General features: G+C 36.4%; 1 protein-coding gene across 2 annotated transcripts in view; it reads left to right on the plus strand.

Annotated features, from left to right (window-relative positions):
- Window positions 1-20,631, plus strand: part of sl (small wing phospholipase C gamma 1) — a 60,169-nt gene that overhangs the window by 2,768 nt on the left and 36,770 nt on the right. For both annotated transcript variants that reach the window (XM_071590383.1, XM_071590384.1), the window contains exons 4-13: window positions 817-955; window positions 2,439-2,601; window positions 3,961-4,161; window positions 5,941-6,056; window positions 7,705-7,911; window positions 9,715-9,941; window positions 13,363-13,565; window positions 14,172-14,341; window positions 18,858-18,999; window positions 19,740-19,924. In XM_071590383.1, coding sequence (XP_071446484.1) covers window positions 817-955; window positions 2,439-2,601; window positions 3,961-4,161; window positions 5,941-6,056; window positions 7,705-7,911; window positions 9,715-9,941; window positions 13,363-13,565; window positions 14,172-14,341; window positions 18,858-18,999; window positions 19,740-19,924 — 1,753 coding nt within the window. The remainder of the gene's footprint in view (window positions 1-816; window positions 956-2,438; window positions 2,602-3,960; window positions 4,162-5,940; window positions 6,057-7,704; window positions 7,912-9,714; window positions 9,942-13,362; window positions 13,566-14,171; window positions 14,342-18,857; window positions 19,000-19,739; window positions 19,925-20,631) is intronic.

A 20,631-nucleotide genomic window follows, 5' to 3' on the forward strand; every position in this document is an offset into this window, starting at 1 on the left:
TTGCAGAATACTGATGAATATTGCTGTTTGTGTAAAATAATTTAAAAAATTTGTTTTTTGGCAACTGGCAGCAATAGTAGTGGCCATTTGCTCTTGGAGGAGTGTTAATTTAAATTGTTTATGCAGGAAAGCTCTGCATTTATTTCTGGAAAATGTGGCCACCAACTATGGTGACTAATTAGCAGAGATATGAATAGAGGCTACATTCACTGTAATTACAAAGAAATGCATTCCCTTGTGGGTCAGCAAATGCCTATGGTCATGTAGTAACACTTTGTTCCTGTGCTATTTAGCATGTTACCGAATTAAAAAAAATGTTCATGCTTAACAAATGTTAAAAATTTTAATATCGGTCAAATATGTATTCCATATATTCACTCTTTTTCCATGAATAATAATTTCTGTTTATGTCTTGCATTTTGAGAGCCAGCAACATTTAAACTATACATAGTGGGCGCTTGAAAGTTATCCTTCAAATTAATTTAATTTATTTGAATTGAATATATTGTGTTAAGCTAGAAACCCAAAGCCTTAGATTTAATTGATCATTACAAAGTTTTAATGAATTCTTAGCTTCATTTAGATAACTTGATTTTCCTCCTGCTCTTGTACAACTATTTAATTTTTAAATCAAAATGCAATTATTTTCTGTGTAATATGACTAATGAAATATCTCATTAAAATTATCTCGACTATCAAGTTTGATTAAGGTGTCCACTTTTTTCTAAGATGTATTGATGTAAGGAATGACTCTGTTCACTGTGGACGTATCCCAGAATATGTTTGTGGAATGCATCTTTCTGTTCCATTTTTCAGCTTTGTCAGAGAGAGAATGTGAGCTGTGGATCCGTGGCCTCAGGAGTTTGGTACCAGAGACTCAGAGTGCACCATATCCCTTGCAAGTTGAGCGGTGGTTAAGGAAAGAGTTCTATGAAATGGAGAACTTGAGGGAAATGTATGTATTTTGTGATCCTTGGCATACATAGAATTTAAAAAATACCTTTATAAATATTTTGGGGTGGTATTAGTAGGGTTAAAATTTTTCAGGTTGCTCCAAGTTACCTCCTTCCACATGAAAACACCTTTTTTAAAGAATGAGTTTGAACATGGGGTAAGAAGATATGGCAAGAATAGATCAGAGTTTGCCACAGATTGAAGCATCCTGCAATCAAATGTGGCACCAGTACTATACATTGAACTTAATATCAGCAGAAGATTTTTTTTATCAGTTTAACTCAAAACCTAACTGCATTCTCTGTCATGAAACCATAACACTTTTTTATATTATCATCATTTATTTAATTACTCATAGTTAAACTTTTAGTAAATATAATGTGTGAGGATGAGGAAAGCGTTTGTCTTTTCTATTTGAAAGTGAAATAGCAAAAATTGAATCACATCCTGAAAGGTATGTCAACTGTATCTAGGGTTACATGCCTACCAACTATCTTTCCTCCATGCAATAAAATATGCCGTGTCTAGATGAGCTTCACCGACAACTAATTTTTAATAGAAAATAGGGAGATTTAATTAAAAAAAGGTTGGTTCACCTAAGGGTTTAGTCCCTCTTACTTATCTTGTGTATTTTTTATCTTTGTTAGAACTTTCAAGAATTAATTTTAAAGTGATTAATGGTGAAACTGATATTTCTGTTTGTGATTTTGTGAAAAAATGAAGAAGGAAAATGTGAGTAATTAAGTACCAGGATCACACATGATATGTACTTGTTTTCTCACACCATACCAAAGGGCATCATACAAACAAACTGTTGTAGACAACTCTCCAAAGATTCCAAGAAACTGCGGGAGATGCCACAACAGTAACTTTTAACGGAGTCATCCACTAATATGCATTTCGAATGCAAGGGAAATGATTTTTAAAACTCTCTAAAATTGTTGCATTGAAACTCTAAAGATGTGTCATTGATTTTTTTTCAACCTGATTTTAAGGATGTATATACATATTCAAATTATTATGAAATAGAAACAGTGGGTTTGTGTAGCTCTATATTCACAAAATAGTCTCCAAATCAGTAACAGGGTCATCATTTAGAATTTCGTCTTAAATTTTTAATTACTGATGCAAACAATCTGCATTAATTATTCACATCTTCTCATATCAGTTGTTGAATCAGCCTTATTTTGGTTTATTGAATCTTAAGTGATGGAAACCCCTACAGGTGATCATCTGCTTTGATTCCAAGCAACTGTGGGAGATGCCGTGACAATAACTTTTAACGGAGTAAACCGACTGTAACCACCTTTTGATGCATTGTGAGATGAAGAATACATGGATTTGTGATAGGGTTTTTGTAGTTACGAATCATTTATTTGTACTTAGGAGTCTGAGTCTGTTCTATTTGCATATATATGTATGTATATTTATATAGTCTGTTATGTATGCATGGTTTGAATTACAATATTCCCTTATTCTTAAAGGGTCACATTAAAAGATATGAAGGCATTCCTACCCCGAGTGAACTGCAAAGTGCCCACAAGCAAACTGAGGGAGTTGTTCCAAGAAGTGGACACCAGAAAGAGGATGGAGCTGGGTTTTGATGACTTCGCAACCCTTTACCACAAGCTGATGTTTGATGGGCATGTGAGTGTTATGACTACATATTTAGATAAAAAGTACATTATGCTTACATTTGGTCTGAGGTTAAAGTTCATAATTTTCCATCAAGTTTGAAAACAGATATATTTTAAATCCTTCCAGTCAGTTAATTTATTTGAATATGGAAACCTTCTTATAGTATCTAAATTTGCTACATGTTGGGTGTACAGCGAGCCAACAATGCTGTGGTATCTGCGGTGAATTATGTGGAGAGGTTAAAATGGAAATAGTTTTATCATTTGAAGAAATGTCTTGTTTTCTTTTCAAGGGAAAATTAGCTACACTAAATTATATCATAATTTTTATTCATAGCTGATGGACTTTTTATATGCATTAAAAGTTACTTAAAAATTTGAGCCTTCATAAATGAATATGGCTAATTATAAGTCTGAATTAATGTGTCTAGAAGGGTTCAATTTCATTGATGCTTAATAATGGTAACTCTAAGGCTTTTGAAATTTCAATTGCCAAAAACAATAAGGCGGTACAGTAGGAACAATTATGTACAAGGGTATTTAGAAAGCTTCTTGGAATCGCCATCAGATGTCAGCCGTAGCCCAATCAGTTTTCCATTTACAAATAAGAAATTCTTTATGAGTAAACACAGTGCTCTGGGAAGAGATCCAAGAGGTCCGGATGCCTCTCTGTTGTTGTTCCTGTGTGGTGATTTGTGAAGATGGAAAAAGTTAAGATTTAAGCAATGATTAAGTACTTCATAAAGAAAGGTGTGAAAGTAAAGGAATCCATGCCAACATGCAGAACACTCAGAGGGACTCAGCTGCTTCATATTCAACTGTTGCCTGGAAAAACAAGTTTGTTTGTTCAGGAATGCTAATATGATGATCCCTGTAGTGGTCGGCCAAAATGTGCCATTATCTCAGGAATTATTGCAAAATTACGTAAAATGGCAATGTAGGATTGCTGACTGAAAGCGCATAAAAATTGCTGAAGCTCTAGGGATGTCATCTGAACAGGCATATCACATTTAAAGAGTAGAATTGGGTATGAGAAAATTATCTGCTCGATGGGTGCTGCAACTTTTGCGGATCAGAAATGCATCAGAACTGAAATTTCAGAACAATCTTTGACCTATTTTAAGAGCAACCAATGAGACTTTCTTTGCTGGTTTGTGACCACAGATGAAACTTGGGTCTACTATTAAACCCTAGAAACAAAGTAGCAGTCATAGAAGATTTTTTATTTCAGTAACATAAACAACAGAGTAGATAAATGTTTTGCCGCTGAATGAATAAATGAGCTGAATTAATACTGCTGAACGATAAATGTTTTTATGCATTTAAACGTTAAACATGTGACATAACCTTTTTTCTATTTCTCTTGCAGACATTTCGTGAGATTTTTGAATCTTATCGGAACTACTCAGAGAATGGGGTGACTGTCACCCTCCAAGAGTTTCAGAGCTTCCTGGTCCAGGAGCAGCGGGACCCTTTGGGCAATGATGAGAGAGGAGTGTCTCAGTTCATGCGGGACTATCTTCAGGACGCCCAGCGCAACGTTCAGGAGCCATACTTCACCACTGCTGAGGTGAAGCATTTCAATTCCCTCTTTCTGTTTATTTGAACAATCTCCTATATTATCTCCCTAAGATTTAGTTGGGTTCTAATGGGTTATGATGAAGCAAAGATTTGTGAGACAAAGAGTTGCGACACCTTTACAGTTTTTGCCCATTTTTCCTGCATGTCACAAGCCAAGCCAAAGATTATTAACATAACCCCAAGCCTGCTTTAACTATTTTAAACAAGTGACATAGTATCACTCCTGAAGAGACTACTTTAATAGCCAGTATTAGCCACTATCGCCCATGATCTACAACTAATGGGCTATATGCAGAGCACTGACTCACCAGAATGTCAGATGAGTATTTATGGTAAAAGTAGGGGAGATAGAGTGCGGAGCAAATAGATGATGAAAAAATCCAGACTGGATGCTTTGGTAATTGACTACAAAACTCTGATGGATCAGTAAGATTATTTGACTCCTCCAACTATGGCTTCTATGTTCGAGAAATGCTGCCATGGACAGGAGAGACAAATTGCTCAAGACTGCTTATGGGGAAGCTGCCCTAAGCAAAACCAGAGTCTACGAGTGGTTCACACGTTTTAAAATTGGTGAAATGTCAATTGAAAACCAACCCCATTCAGGCCGCCCTTCAACATCAAGAACTGACGATAGCGTCGACAAAATCAATGTCCTCATTGGTGACGACCGTTGCAGAATCATTGATCAACTCTGTGAGATGTAGTGTCATAGAGATCAATTCAGAGGATTCTAGATCAGATCTTTGACACACAGGTGACTGGTTCTTCCATCATGACAACTCATACTGCCGGCTCATACCACCCTCTCTGTGATGCAGTTTTTGACAAAAAACGGCATAAAATCGATTATACACCCCCCCTACTCACCAGATTTAGCTCTCTGTGACTTCTTTTTGTTCCCCCAGACTCAAAAGGGACATGAAAGGAAAGCGTTTTGACACTGTGGAGGAGGTAAAACAAAAATCACTAGAAGGCCTGAAGGACATCCCGATAAATGAATTTCAGAAATGTTACTAACAATGGAAGCATCGTTTGGAGAAGTGAATTGTGGTCAATGGGGAATACTTTGAAGGTGAACAAAATTTAATGTAAATATATTGAAAACTAAACAATATAACAACATTCCTGTTATTTTTGGGTCCCCCCTCAAATGCTTTATAGATTGCATACTTTCTAATACGGTGATATTTTTCAAACAACTACTGCCATCTCTAGGTCAGGCCGGGTGCTTCTGGGACCACCCTCGTAACTGAGCTAAAATTGTGACACACATGACTCATTCATTTCTAGTAACTAGCAAACAGAAAAACGAGAATAAGTATATTGAAAAAAATGTTTGCCTCACATTGAAGTACGCAGAATTGAAGGGCATTAAAATTGGGCTATGATATCAAGTTATTACAGGACATATGTAATTATTTAAGTTTAGCAATATCAAATCCATAAAAGTGGAGCCCTGGTTATCTGATGTCCCATTATCGTATTGGCAAATTATCCATAGGTCCCAAAAAGAGACAATATCCTGTTACTTTCTTTCCTACCTCCTCAATGCTGGTGTTTTATACATATTCCACTCAAAGAGAAATAATCTGACTGACTAGGGCAATATTGATTTCGATTGGCTATTTTATATTCTATCCTTCAGGCAATATTTTAGTTAAAAATCATACACATAAATTAAGGAAACTCCCTCGTTCATAATTTTCAAAATTCCTTTCCATTTTTTTAAACTGATTTTGTGTATTTTTTTGCATTTTGTTTACAGTTTATGGACTTTTTATTTTCAAAACAAAATGAAATTTGGAATCACCAATTTGACCATGTGTATCAAGATATGACCCGTCCACTGGCACATTACTGGATATCATCATCACACAACACGTATGTATGATCTAGTTTGGAGAGATTTTTAATAATAAATGGTTCACTTCACCAAAGTATAATGGGAGATGTTTCCTGAATAATGAGTAATAACATTATTTTTGTAACATCCTGATAAAAGCCAACCAAAAAGTTTACCTGATAGCAGTTGAACTTGATTTTTTAAATGAATTGAGGGATATCCATTGGGATATTTAGATTTAGTGTTTCAACTTATAGCCCATGTGCCTCAGTACTTTCACATTTCAAATTTTCTCTTCTTTCTTTAAATGACTTAAAGATATCTCATTGATCAGAGTCATGACATGATTAGAAAGAGGAGTTGTACTTAGCACATGAGTGAATGAACATGTTATTATTTTCGCTCAGTATTATTAAGTATCTATTGAACCATAGTTGAGGTCTTGTAGAGTTTTAAGGTAAAGGTTAAAGTTTTATTCCACAATAATAAAAATTGCAATTTAAAAATTTAATGCAATAAAATTTAAAATTTAAGTCATCAGTACTCGTACTTTGGTTTCAAGTTATTATCATTCTAATGCTTGTTTTTATTCATGTTTGCGAGTCTCGGCTTGCATTATGATGTGCTCCCATATATTCCTTTGGTCAGCCTTTCTTCTCCTGCCATGTATTCTCATACACCTCAGGTCTTATGTTTTGACCTAGGTCCATGATACACAATTCTGTCTGGCATCTGACGCATTTGAAAAGATAATGCAGCAATGCTATTTTTTTATAGGGTTGAGGAATGAATGGCGAACTCCGAGCATTTAGGGACTGCTAAATTTTTCTGCAGGTTTCCTTCCCTTAGCTTTCAACAATTCAATCTTATCTACAAGGCAATGGTAATTTTTTTGGCTTTAGTTATTTGAAAATTTTTAGTTTTAAATGAATAAGTTCTCCTTAACAGGAATGATTGTTTGCTAACATCAGCTTCCTGCTGTTATTCTCCCGTATTGTCCTTTGTTTATAAATTTGTATTTCCTGTATGATAGTAATACAAATACTCAAGAAGGTGCCATGACATGAATAACATTGATATTCAATGCAACAATTTCAGTGTAAAAATAATTTGACTTGACCGGGATTCGAATCCGGATCCCTCAATGTCCGGTCGAGTGCTTTAGCCAGTTAAACTATCAAGGCGTCCTCTCAAACCCTGAAATTTCGAGGGTTTTAAAGGAACAAAATTTTGTGACGAAATGCCGTACATACAATGTCACAGGCATTTGTAGTTATTGAAATGTATATTAGTGGATGATTCCATTAAAAGTCACTGTTGCGGCATCTCCCGCAGTTTCTTTGGAACATTAATATTGTTTAAAAAAAGTCAAAACCTTCAGTGCAGGAATCAAAAACTTGTATTGAAGTAATTTCTCCATCAATAAGGAGGATTTCTGCTTAGGCAAGTCATCAGATTTTGGAAACTATTTTTATCCATTAATTATCTGCACGTGAATGCCTATGATACCACAAAAAATGCTGAGATATTGGTTCATTTAACTTAAGCTGTGTTCATTGGATTGCATCATGAATACAAGGTGATGAAAATGGTAGCACTAAACCTGGAAAAAAGAATTTTTATCCTTGAAAACCAGTATTCAGGAACCATCTAATTCTTGGCCTTCCTATGATGAATCTTTTACAGGTACCTGACTGGAGATCAATTTTCAAGTGAGTCATCAGTGGAGGCGTATGCAAGGTGTCTGCGCATGGGCTGTCGTTGCATTGAGCTGGATTGCTGGGATGGCCCTGATGGAATGCCATTTATATACCACGGTCACACACTGACCACAAAGATTAAATTTTTGGATGTAATCAAAACGATTAAGGAGCACGCCTTTGTTACCTCTGAGTAAGTACTTCAGCATCAAGCCTCCTTGTTTTTATCATGGTACAGCTAATTGAAATATGGAATGCCAAAGAAACTTTAATTTAAAATATTCCACTATCATCTACATCTACATCAATACCCTGAAAGCCACCAAAAAGGTGTGTGGCAGGGGGTGCAGCACCAGGAGGAAAGGGTAAGGGATGAGGGAGTTAGGGTTTTTCAAATGGATGGGGAAAGGTGAGGGGAACCTGCAAAAAAATATATAATTATAATCGTATAACCATGAGCAGTCGCTGCCTTGTAGTTTAATACTTATTATGTCCAGATGGCTCCTGGGGGATTTCGATTACAAGCATTCTGGTCTCTTATTGTTTTAGGAAAAAATGACCATTTAAGCCTGTCTGTCTTGCAGTCAATCTCTCTAATCTTATATTCATGATCCCACTGCCTGTAATACGTTGGGGTTCGTATTATGCTCTTGATGTCATCGGAAATGGACCCATCTTTAAATGTTTTTAATAAGTTTAATCTATATTGTAACCGCCGCTGTGTAAGGGAATCACTGTCATCCATTGGGTAAGTGGAACACATTTGTTGACACAGAAAAGAGAGGTAACTGAATGGATTAGAGAGAGATAGTGACTTAATTAATGTATAAGTATTCAGCATAATGTGTATTAGTAATTCAATGAGTCATCCTTGATACGTTGATTCCTTTGGCTAGGTATTTATAAATACTATTATGGCGCTCACCTGAATTGTACTTGATGTTCGTATGATTATAAAATTCAAATAATTTATTAAAATTAACTCTTTCAACTGGGAATGAATATACCAAAAATGAACTTCGTTTCATGTTACATCTAGTTTTAATCAATTGCTCCTATGAGGAATTTAGAATGATGAGTAAATAAAACGTCAGCAGAAAAACTTTGGTATCACTTGTTATAGAATTTTGAATTCCCCTGTACTTGTTTTACGTTATAATGGGTTATTGCTCATGGTGAAATGGTTTTGATCATGTCTCTTAATTGAGGACTATTTTACTGATATCACAACTCTCCATCATTGTGTATTTTTGTGTATGGACCTAAAAATATAATGGGTAATTCTTGGAGTTGAGGGAGCAAAGTAGTTCTGAAATACTTGGCTTGGTACCTGTTCCAGTTGAGCTGTTTTGTCTTTCATGTCGCCATCATATCATACATGAATGAAAAAATAAACTGCTGAATTTAGATTGAGACATTTGCTGAGGATTAATTGGAGGATGGCATATTTCTCCTCACTTAAGTCTTTTGTATATTAATTGTATAACAGTTGGGTTTCTAAGTGTAGATCATTATACATTCTGATATACTTCTCTTTTGTGATTACAAATATGTAATGCTGGCATCTTCTGCTGCATATGCAACATAAATTTAACAGGTGCACTATTTCAGTCGCCATGCATTTCAGATTTTCTCCTTACGCACTTATACTGTCCCCCATTCCTGCATAAGTATAGTTGTCTAAAACTAAATGAATGTCAGGTTAAAACAATAAGTCATCCAGTCATGATTATTATTGTCTCTTTAATACAATAATGAGTGATGTTTTTTCAGTTCTTGCATGCATGCAGTATATTATCAATGAAATAATGAAATCATCTTCTCGAACAAAGGAGAAAGTTACCTTGAGGAAAGAATGCATGGAAGAACCTCACTGTATTTGGACTAAAATTTTGATTCACCCTCATCAAAACATTTTTCAAGATTGATTAATTAAACGCAGGTGGGACATGCTGAGAATCTTTTTTGATCTTTAATTATAATCTATATTTCTAAGGTATCCTGTGATTCTGTCAATTGAAGACAACTGTTCACTGCCACAACAGCGGAAGATGGCCTCTGCTATGCAAGAGGTGTTTGGGGAAATGCTGCTTGCACATCCGGTGGAAAAGAATGAAACACAACTTCCGTCGCCGTACCAACTACGGAAGAAGGTCATCCTCAAGCACAAAAAACTTCCAGAGGGTGTTGATGAAGCATCTTTCATGATCAAAAATGATGATGGTTTGTATTCTTTCATGTTATTCATCTCTATTGTGCTTCTATGCTAGTAAGTTTTCATTTGCAGTTCATAGGCTGTAATTTTGTGTGGTTGTTTTTGTGCCCATGCATTTTGCGCTGTGACTAAATTTTATGAAATATTAATATTCAGATGGTAAGCTCTGCTTGTATTTGGTTAGGTGTCACTTCAGTTCCGAATAATAGTTCTCAATACTGTTAGTTCTGAAATAATGGAAATTTTAATTTTTCGCATTACTTTATTGTGTACAATGCATTTTAATGCTTGATGATGATGGACTGGCATTGAAACATTGTATGTAATTAATGGTCATGGAAAAATACAAATTTATTATTTCTGAGGGATGACTATTAGTATCCAATAGTTCTGATGGATGAAAATATATCATGTTATCCACAGTTGTAATAGTTAACTGAAGCTTGATCACCTTAAGATAAATTATCACCATATTAGAAATTTTCAGACTTATCATACTAGTACAAAGCTTAAGGTTAAAGTATACACAATCTGTATGGTTTTTAAGTTTCAAAACTAATCCTTGATTACCCAAAATTTTCTTGAGTGGATCTAATGATCTGACGAGAGGATTCGTTGTATTCAAACCTCTCACCTTAGAATCAAACTTGGTTCTGAAACCAATGTTTTTAATTTTTATTCTAATTCTTATCTCAGGTACCAGGAATTGAAGAATCTTACACATCCATTACCGATAATTAGTTAACTACCAAAAGAAATGTTACCATGGATTTTTTTAAATTTGGGGAATTGTTTCCATCTCTCATAGCCATTACTCATTAATATAAAGATATATTACAACCAGGTGTGAGTAATTCAAAATTTTTTTTCTGATGAAGTTATTCACTATTATTGATTGAATTATTTTTGATCAAAGAATAATTAAAAACTCAAATGAGGCAATTTTTTTCATTATATTATTTTGATATTTATTGGCCAAATGTAAAAATCTGAGATACTGGAAAAAGCTTCTTGGACTATGAAATTCCACAGTTTCATAACCCAAGTAGCTCTTTCCTGAGCAATAAGTAATACTGAGACTGAGTATAGAGGAAAATCAGTCAATGGTTGAATGGGTGCAGCTATTCAAATTGTATGTGAAGTGTAAATGATGTTATAATAAGGTAAAAGGTTTTTATGCAATGAATGGTTGAGGCCTTAACTTTGTAGAATTCCATTTTTAACTTAGGAAAAATAATATTATCTTTGCTTTCTACAGAATAAGACTAGTCCTGATGATGTTACAGTGTAAACAAAACTAGTCAACGAATAAAGTTTACTCTGTAGAAAGCAAAGATAATATTATTTTTCCTAAGTTAAAAGGTTTTTATTTCAAATATACTTTCGACATTTTTAAAAGTTATGTTATGCATATTGGGGATAGGGATGGGGGGGTGACCAACATACTGGCTTCCCTCTCAGAAGTTCCAGGTTGGAATCCTGGTGATTGCAGATATTTTGCAGTGGTAACCCAATCCCTTCTTGAAGTGCTTTGTGAAGAGCACTTTGAGAGAGTATGCCGACTGTTGGATGGGACATTAAACTATGGACCCCTTGGTGCCTTACTATAAGAGTAGGCTAATGCTGATGCCGGGTTTCTCTCCACTCTTCCTCCTTTACCATTCATCCCTAATGGCACAAATGACCTCAGCTGTCAGTCGCCTCCCCTAAAACTACTACTACTACTGTTGTTTATGTTTTTTTTTAGGGCTATGGTTTTTTCTTTTTTATATTAAAGTGCCTCAGTAAGTTATGCAATATGATTAACCTACATCTACATAAATATCCCATGATCCGCTGAAAGGGTGCATGATAGGAGATGCATGCACCAACTGGGGTGGGGAAAGGTTATTGGAGAGGAAGCCTAATTATGCTCTTGCCTTATGTTCATCATGTGCCCTTTCTATTTTATCCTTCATCTAAATGTTTACATTGGGTGAATAAATATTATTCCATTATGTATATAAATCCTGGATTTTAGTGTATTAGAGGATACTAAATGCATGATATAAATTGCCGAATTGACATTATAATGGAATCTACTGGGTCTACAAAAATAGAAAAAGGTCAAACTGTAAATTAAAATTAAGCATTTCACAGTTGAAGATCTGTAATTATTAATGCAACAATTTCAGAGGGTAAAAATCATTTGCCTTGACCAGGATTCAAATCTGGATCCCTTGATGTCGGCTGAGTCCTTTAGCCAGTCAAGCTGTCGAGGCATCCTATTAAACTCTGAAATTTTGGGGGCTTTAAAGGAACAACATTTGTTAAACTTACAACAAAACATCTGTTCCTTTAAAGCCCCTAAAATTTTGGAGTTTTAGAGGACGCCTTGATAGCTGAACTGGCTAAAGCACTCTGCTGGACATCGAGGGATCTGGGTTTGAATCCCAGTCAAGGCTAATGATTTTTATGCACTGAAATTGTTGCATTGAAATGCATGTTGGCTGATGACTGTTAAAAGTTACTGTTGTGGCATCTCCTGCAGTTTCTTTGAAATCTACAGGTATACTTCTGCTGGTTGATTTAAATATTTGAAACTATTGGCATTGTATCCCTTAAGGTGGCTTCATTTTTATTGGTTAGAAACATGAATGAAGTGATATTACAATAGTGCCTCCAGTTCTAAATCAAATCATGATCTAAGAATAAGTTATTTTGGGGCCGTGGAGTTAATGCCATTCCTAATATGCTTCTATAAAATATGTCCAAAATTGCACAAACATTCCTTGATCCATTATGCATCCTCATTAGAAGGAATATGGAATGAATATAACCATGATGGTTTACCATGAATGTGAAACTTAATGAAGTAAATATTTATATCCATTTGATAATTGTTATTATTATGTATATGATGATGAGATATTTGGGCAGTGAATGTATTCTATACAACATGAGGAAGTTCATACAGTATTTTGACTCAAATATTTGGAAGTGATTTTGATATTTATGTTGATTTCCTCTATCATTTCTGGTAAAATCATTAATAATGTGCCATATTCTTACGTGTTGTTCCTTGCAGATGCTAACTCTGTAACTGATATTTTTTGGTGTCTGAGTCTGTTGTGCTAGATAGTTTGTGTGTGCAAAACACTCAAATTTTATCTAATGATTTTTGGACTTGTTCTGTTAGTTTTGTCTGAATGATGATGTGTGTAATATTATGCCATAGCATGGAATATCATAGCTTTAACTGCTGTAATTTGTTAAGAATATATCTGATGGTTAAAGATAAAATTATAAAATTTATGCAGTGAATTGCACACCATGTCGCTGTAATTTGACAATTGATTATGATTTGAAATCTTTAATTTTTTAAACTATTGGCCTAGTTCCAGGTAATTAGCATTTAAAGCAGATGTTCTATTGTTGTTTAATTTGCAGCAAAGGAGATGGACCTTCGTACCACCGTGAAGAATGGCATTCTCTACCTCCAGGACCCAGTTGACAAAGATTGGAATCCACACTTCTTTGCTCTCACTCAGAACAAGCTCTTCTACACAGACACATTCCCGGAGAACCACGGCACTGACGAGGGGGATGAGGAGGAGGAGGAGGGGGGAGCAGCATTCCACCGACCCAAAGAGGTTTGTGTTGGTTACTCCCCGTCTGGGGGGAGGAAGAAGGCTCCCATTCTCAACCCCCAAACTCATCTTTAGTATTATCCAGCCAAGTTAGCATGAGTGTTGTAATCTTTGGTGAATCAGTAATTGGGACACTTTAATAGTAATAAAATAGTATATATTTCATTATTATTAATTAATAACAAAATATTGAAATAATTGCCCCTCAGCATTTATTTTTAACATATGAGGCACATATGTAGATGTTCATGCCCAAAATATGACTTATTTGATGGGAAACCTTTGCCACTGTTAGTCCACAGCATGCCCCACGACTGAGTTGTGCTGTGGCTGCTAGTGCCGAGCAGGTTGTGTTCCTGTGAATATTTGTTTCTCCCATATGGTTCATATTGCTGAAAAATCTGTCCCAAGGGGGTTGTAAAATACCCTTAAGAGAGTTAAATCACCATGTGAAAAGCACATCTCTTGGTCCTGATGCCGGCCAGGTGGGAAACCTGATATACTGAATAATAATGCATATTCATTGGCTTTTTCAACAGTGCTGTGATAAAAACAATACAACTCTGTTGTCTCACTGAGGCTCTCCCTCTTCTCTTTGTCTTATTGCAGGGAGTTCCCAATGATGAGCTGCACTTTAGTGAGAAATGGTTTCATGGGAAGTTAGCAGATGGCAGGACTGATGCAGAGAAATTATTGCAGACTTATTCATACCTTGGCGATGGAACATTCTTGGTCCGAGAAAGTGAAACATTTATTGGAGATTACTCTCTTTCCTTCTGGTAAATATAATCTGGGTATATATTTTATATGCAGTTCAGTTCATCAGTTTTTTCTATCCATCAACCTTTTCCATCCTTGTCCAAACTCACATTTCAAACGCCACCAATCATTCCTATCACCAACGACTATTCCCATCTTTAGTTCATTCCATTCGTCTTTTACAATTTCCTCTATGTGTATGTTGAAATGCTGGGTGGTAATAGACAACCCTGTCTAGTTTTCCTTTCTATCACTGCTTATCCTGAGTACAATCTTAAAATCCACCAAACAAGCTAATTCTTCCGTATTGTATTCTACATTCTTCTCTATTAGTGAAATCAAGACTGCTACAGTATCAAGTGTGCTTCTCGACTTCTTGAACCCCAATTGATCATCCCCTTAGAAATCATTTGCCCTCTTCTCCATTTGTTAATGATCCAAAGAACCACTGTAGGTGCATGTAAAATCAAACTTATTGGGTATAGTTCTAGCAAAATTAAATATAATATCTTTACCTTGTTTGGAATGGAAATTAACAATGAGCTTAATTCGTTCTGCAATCTTTCTCATAAAGCACACGTCACATAAAACACTCATTTAGTGAAGCAGCTTTTCACTTATAAGTTAATGTGAAATATGATAATGCATTCGATGCCAAAATAATAAATCAAATTCAAAATCTTTTCAAAGAACATTATAGATGCATTGTTTAGGATTGTGGATCATGTTTATATTTTCTTCGATCATGGAATAAAGGAACAAGGAATGTGAACGCAATTCGTAAAAGTAAAAAAGAAATGAAATAAATAGTTATGTGATTTCCACATTTTTCGGGCTGCGTCCGCGTATGTCGTTTAAATGTACAACAGTTTCGCCAGCTATCCTGCTGGCGTCCTCAGGTCAAGGATGAAAAGAAGCTTGTTGTCCCGTCTTATACAGGAAAAATCCGGCGCCAATACCGGGAAATTTCTTGGCCAATCAGGGAACGTCCTCATATTTGCGCGGAATAATTCTTTTCCACGCACTGTGGAGTGGATATCCATCCTCTCTGTTAAAATTTTCTGGCCTTTTAACGATTTCAATGGCCTCTCTGATTATTCTCTGGAAGTATTTTCCTTCTTTCGCTATTATTTTAGCGTCGTCGAAGAGAATAGAGTGTCCAGGTTCACTCCAGGCGTGCTCAGCGATGGCCGATGCTCTAAACTGTTTGGCCTTGGTTGCCCTCTGGTGTTCACTCATGCGTGTTTTCAGCGCTCTGCATGTTTCACCGATGTACCATTTGCCACAGGAGCATGGCACTTGGTACACGCCTTCTGATATTAACGGTGAAATTCCATCCTTGGGTCCGGGTAGGGTGTCAGCTATCTTGGTGACGCAGTTGAATCTGGTCACCACATCATGTTTCCTTAAAGCCCTCGCGATTCTTTCCGAAGTCCCTGCGATGAAGGGGATGGTGACGTAAGCCTTCGGTCGTAGTCTGGAGTCTTCCTCCCTGTCAGGAACAGCGGTGGTTTGTCTCTTCTTTTCTTCCTTCTCGGCCCTTTTTTGGATCATATGAGCGCTGTATCCATTCCAAATCCCTGCAAAGGAACCCGCAAACCGACGCACACAGACCTTTACCTCAACGGAAGAAGTCACCATCACCCCTCCCAGAGAATGGCGGTTCTATCAACGCTTATACACCGAGCAAGAGCAATATCTGACACAGAAAGTCTTCACAAGGAGCTGCTGCACCTTAAGAAGACTTTCAGGCAAAATGGCTACAGCGAGAGAGAAATCGCCTTGGCGCTAAAAAGGACCGTCAAGCCTCGGGCCTCCACACCGAAGGAATCCGAACCAAAACCACTGGCAAGGGTGGGTCTACCCTTTGTCTCCATGGTCTCGGGCAAGGTCACGAGAATACTGAAGAGGTACAACATCGACACCTACTTCCGTCCCTGTAACAAACTCAGGGACGAATTAGTAAGGGCAAAGGACCCCTGTGGCCTCATGACCCCTGGAGTATACCGAATACCCTGCGAGTGCGGCCAAGTCTACGTGGGAGAGACCGGAAGGACCATTGCTACAAGGTTAAAAGAACACCGGAGACATCTCAGACTGTGCCAACCTGAGAAGTCGGCCATTGCAGAGCACAGCATCATCTCCGACCATAGCATTCGGTGGGAGGAGACAAGGGTCCTTTGCCGAGAAGAGAAATTTTGGGAAAGATTGACTAAGGAAGCAATAGCGATCCGGCTCGAAAACAAATCCATTAACCGAGACAGCGGATACTCCCTCAGTAACGCGTGGAAACCCATTTTGAGGAACATCAAGGAAAACAAGAGGCGGAAAGCGTTTGACCAATCAGACGTGACCTGAACTCCCGACCAAACTATATAAGGCGGCCAAATACCTGAGTACCGACATGCCCTGAAGACGATGGACGACTCGGCCATCGAAACGTCGGCAAACCTACGAACGTGGACCCGGTGGGAGACCCGAATAATCTTGGCAAACATTATTCGCCGGGAAAGTACCAGATCATTCTTCACCAAATCACTGCATGTATTTTTGCAACTTAGTAGCGTGAGACAGCCTTTCATTAGCTGGTGATCATGCAATGCTTTCTCTTCTACTGTTATGTTCACTAATACTGGTTCACTTCACCATCTTTCTCCAGAAGAGACTAATCTCATCAGAATTAAAAACCTGTCAGGGTATGTAACCGTTTGAATTGATGAGCTTCATTAATTCCCCAATGAAGTTCTCTTCTGCCTTTGACTCAGAACTTGCTGCCTCACCATGCCTAACAATAATGTGAATACCGGTTCTTGTTGTAAACTTATCTATTCATGAACAGCCCCCCCTCAAATGCTTTTTTAGTAAGTAATTTGAACTGTTCCCCAACATGGACAAGGGATAGGTGTCTGTTGATAAAAAATAATCATTATTCATCACCAATGGATTATATATTTTAGATGTTTCGTTTCATGATTATTATGGTGTATGGAATATCTGACAAACCTGTATCTGATGATTTTATCCTGCACACACATTGAAAGTAAAATACAGTTGTGAAACAGATTTTTTCATGATGTTATAATTGTCGAAGTAAGAGTTCTATCATTGCCATTATGACATTTATCATCCTAGTGAGTGGGAAATGATGTGCTTTTCGCCTTTGCAGCACCTAAAAGACCCAAAGAATTACTATGAGTATGGTATCTTCAAATTTTGTGTACAATGCTTTCCAGAGCATGCATTGAATTTGCCCCATGATTCTTTAAATGAGGTGACACATGCTTTATAATTCTTTGTCCAACTTGAGAGATTGGTTAGCACCAAGTATTTGGCAAATTTAAAAGCTCCTCCTCCCATCCAACTTGCACCTTCAGGACAGAGCATGATGAGATACTTAATGAAAGAAATCCTGACCCTTACTGTCTTCAAATACACCGGAATCATTTTGGTGGTTGTCCATTCAGGGTTTCAGTATGAGTTTTCTGCCTGCATCACCTCCTCTCCCTCCATCTTGATGGTATGGCAACCATGACTTCTCTTTCATCCACCAAATCCACTGACCAAGTTGGGGCATCAGAATAAAAGTGGAAGGCAAGTTATCTGACCAACATAGGTGTGGCCATAAGATAGCTCTCTTCCATTTTCCTCCGTGGAGATGGGTATACAGTTGGACTAACTACTGCATAGCCAATCAAAGGTATTAAAATAATTTATAAAATGTGTAGCAATTCATGGTTAAGATGCAGCTGATATTATTTCATGATGGTTGTTGACTAAACAAAAAGAAGGTATATTCTTTAGGGCAATGGAGTTTTTAAATGATAATTATCGAAAATAAATACCATGACCATAATATGTACATGGAAAGATAAACTGGATCTTTTATTGGTGTATGCTGTATGTGAAGTTTTCTGTGAGATCTGATGTTGCCTCCTCAACTTCATCACATGAAATTTCGGCAAAGCGATTTCTTCCATTCAAGCAAAGGGATGTGTAAATATCCTCCTCTAAAATTAATTATAAAATTAAATTGCATCTTGTTGGTTCCTTATTGCTACTCTATAGCATGAGCATAATTTATTCTCTATTCTAAATGTCTGGAGATTCAATGACATGATAAAAATAAACAGCCATGTAAAAATGCACTGTTTAAAACATTTATATTTATTGGTATGTAAGTGACTATGATATTTATCCTAGAGTAAATGCTTCATTTGTAATGGCTTGATCTGGTCATTCAATTCGATATGCCTGTTGATTTAATCTAAATACTTACACTGCATCTTAAAGTATAACTGAACCGATGAAATATTGAATATAGTAGTAAAACAATACTATTCTAAATGTGATCTGTTCTCAAGGGACAAAATATAGATGAATATCAAATGTTTCCTTTGGACAACTAATATGTTGATATGCTTAATTTTCATCTACGTAATATGGTAGTGTGAAAGTAGTTTGATAGAATGAATAATAAAGGTGTGTACAGGACTCACCTATTTTCATTAACTCTAGCTTCTCTCTGTTGATCCGTAGGCGGCAGGGGAAGGTTAATCACTGCCGAATAAAGTCAAAGCAGGACAGGGGACAAACAAAATTCTTCATGATTGACACAAACTGCTTCGACAGCCTGTACAGCCTCATCACTCACTATAGGAACCATCCCCTGAGAAGCCAGGTGAGCAAATCATAGCCTTTATATCTTTTTGGGGTGAATATCTCCATTTATTTGATTTTTTTGGTCATTTACTAAAATTGTGAAGAACTATACTGAATTTTAAATATGAGCTGGAACTACAGGATTGAATGAATTGGCTGACTATAAATTGGAGAATTAAACTTGTAACAACTGACAGTATAGGTAAAACTGTATTCTGTTCAAATTTGTGTCATATATACTTATTTTAGATTCATAAAACAGGTATGAACAATTTGATGAGCTGCATATATTGCTGAAATCACCATATGAGCAGCTTAAAAATGAATAGATATGCAATCCCATGGTTTATGGAGTATGAGGATCACAGTTTCCTAAAAAGGAACTGTAAATCCCTATTTAATTTGTCCATGGAGTCATTTAGTCAGGAAAATTTAAGAATAACTCAATCTCTTTAAAAAAATGTGGAATAAGAGCTGAATTTACTGAAAAAAGCCTGGAATATGTTGTGCAATTCAGGAATGTGAAACAATCGGTAATTCCTAATGAGAACAATGTTTTTCAAAATTTTGATATTAGATAATGTTTGTTGCAGACCATTACACTTGCAGGTCCTGGCAGAAACCGAGTCTATAGTCGGACTGACTTCACCAATATATATGAAGTGATTTTACATGTAGATTGGTGGATTTCAGTTATTAAGCACAGGTATGTTACTGAATGTTAGGCATGTATTGCTGATGCTGTAATTCTTTCTCCAGGAGTTTCTAATCACCCTCCAAGAGTCTGTGCCACAACCAAAGAAGCATGAGGGCATGGAATGGTACCATGCACATGCAACACGAGCCCTTGCTGAAGAAATGCTGAGACGTGTGCCCTCAGATGGTGCTTTTCTTGTGCGACCCAGTGAAAAGGACCCCAACAACTCGTTTGCCATTTCATTCAGGTCAGTAAAAGCATTTTTCAGTAAGTAGATGCAGTTAAAATAAGGGCTTTAAATTTTCAAATGTTTCTAATCCTATTATCACATGCTCCCGTCTGTATTTCTATAATTTTGGTAGGATTATGAAATGATATCTGCTGTTAGCATAAGCAAAACAATATATAAACAAAAGAATTTTTCCCTGTTTTTATCTTCTCTCTCCCATTGTGTTATCTTCAGCTTAAAATAATATTTTATGGTCTGAATTGGCGTCCTTAGAGATTAATGCAGGAAAAACCTCAACTGTAATGTAACATTAGTTTTTTCCAAATATTTTCTGATAAAATAAACACATTAATATTTTATTAATACTGGTGTATACAGTAGGCTACCATTATCTGATAGCCCATTATCCAGTGGACCCATTAAGGGGCATCCCCTTCTCTTAGCCATTCCATATTCACTGCAATCGTAGTGACTAAGGAAATTTAATCCTCTAGAAAACATTTCATCCGGAAAACATCCAAAGTAATTTGTGTAACTTTTGAGTAAGCAATTGTACTCGGGAAGGATTAAATTAATGCTTGCATTAATAATAAATAAGGAAGAAATGAATTTGAGGATGTTTTAAATCTGTGACATACCAGCAGAGTTCTCATTGGGAATTGATAGGAACTTGGCGATGAATGTGTAAATTCAAGGATAGCTCAAAATGTGGTAGTGAGAAGTGT

Source organism: Hetaerina americana, unplaced genomic scaffold (genome assembly GCF_022747635.1).
Source record: "Hetaerina americana unplaced genomic scaffold, ioHetAmer1.1.p SCAF_4, whole genome shotgun sequence".
Classification (NCBI taxonomy): domain Eukaryota; kingdom Metazoa; phylum Arthropoda; class Insecta; order Odonata; family Calopterygidae; genus Hetaerina; species Hetaerina americana.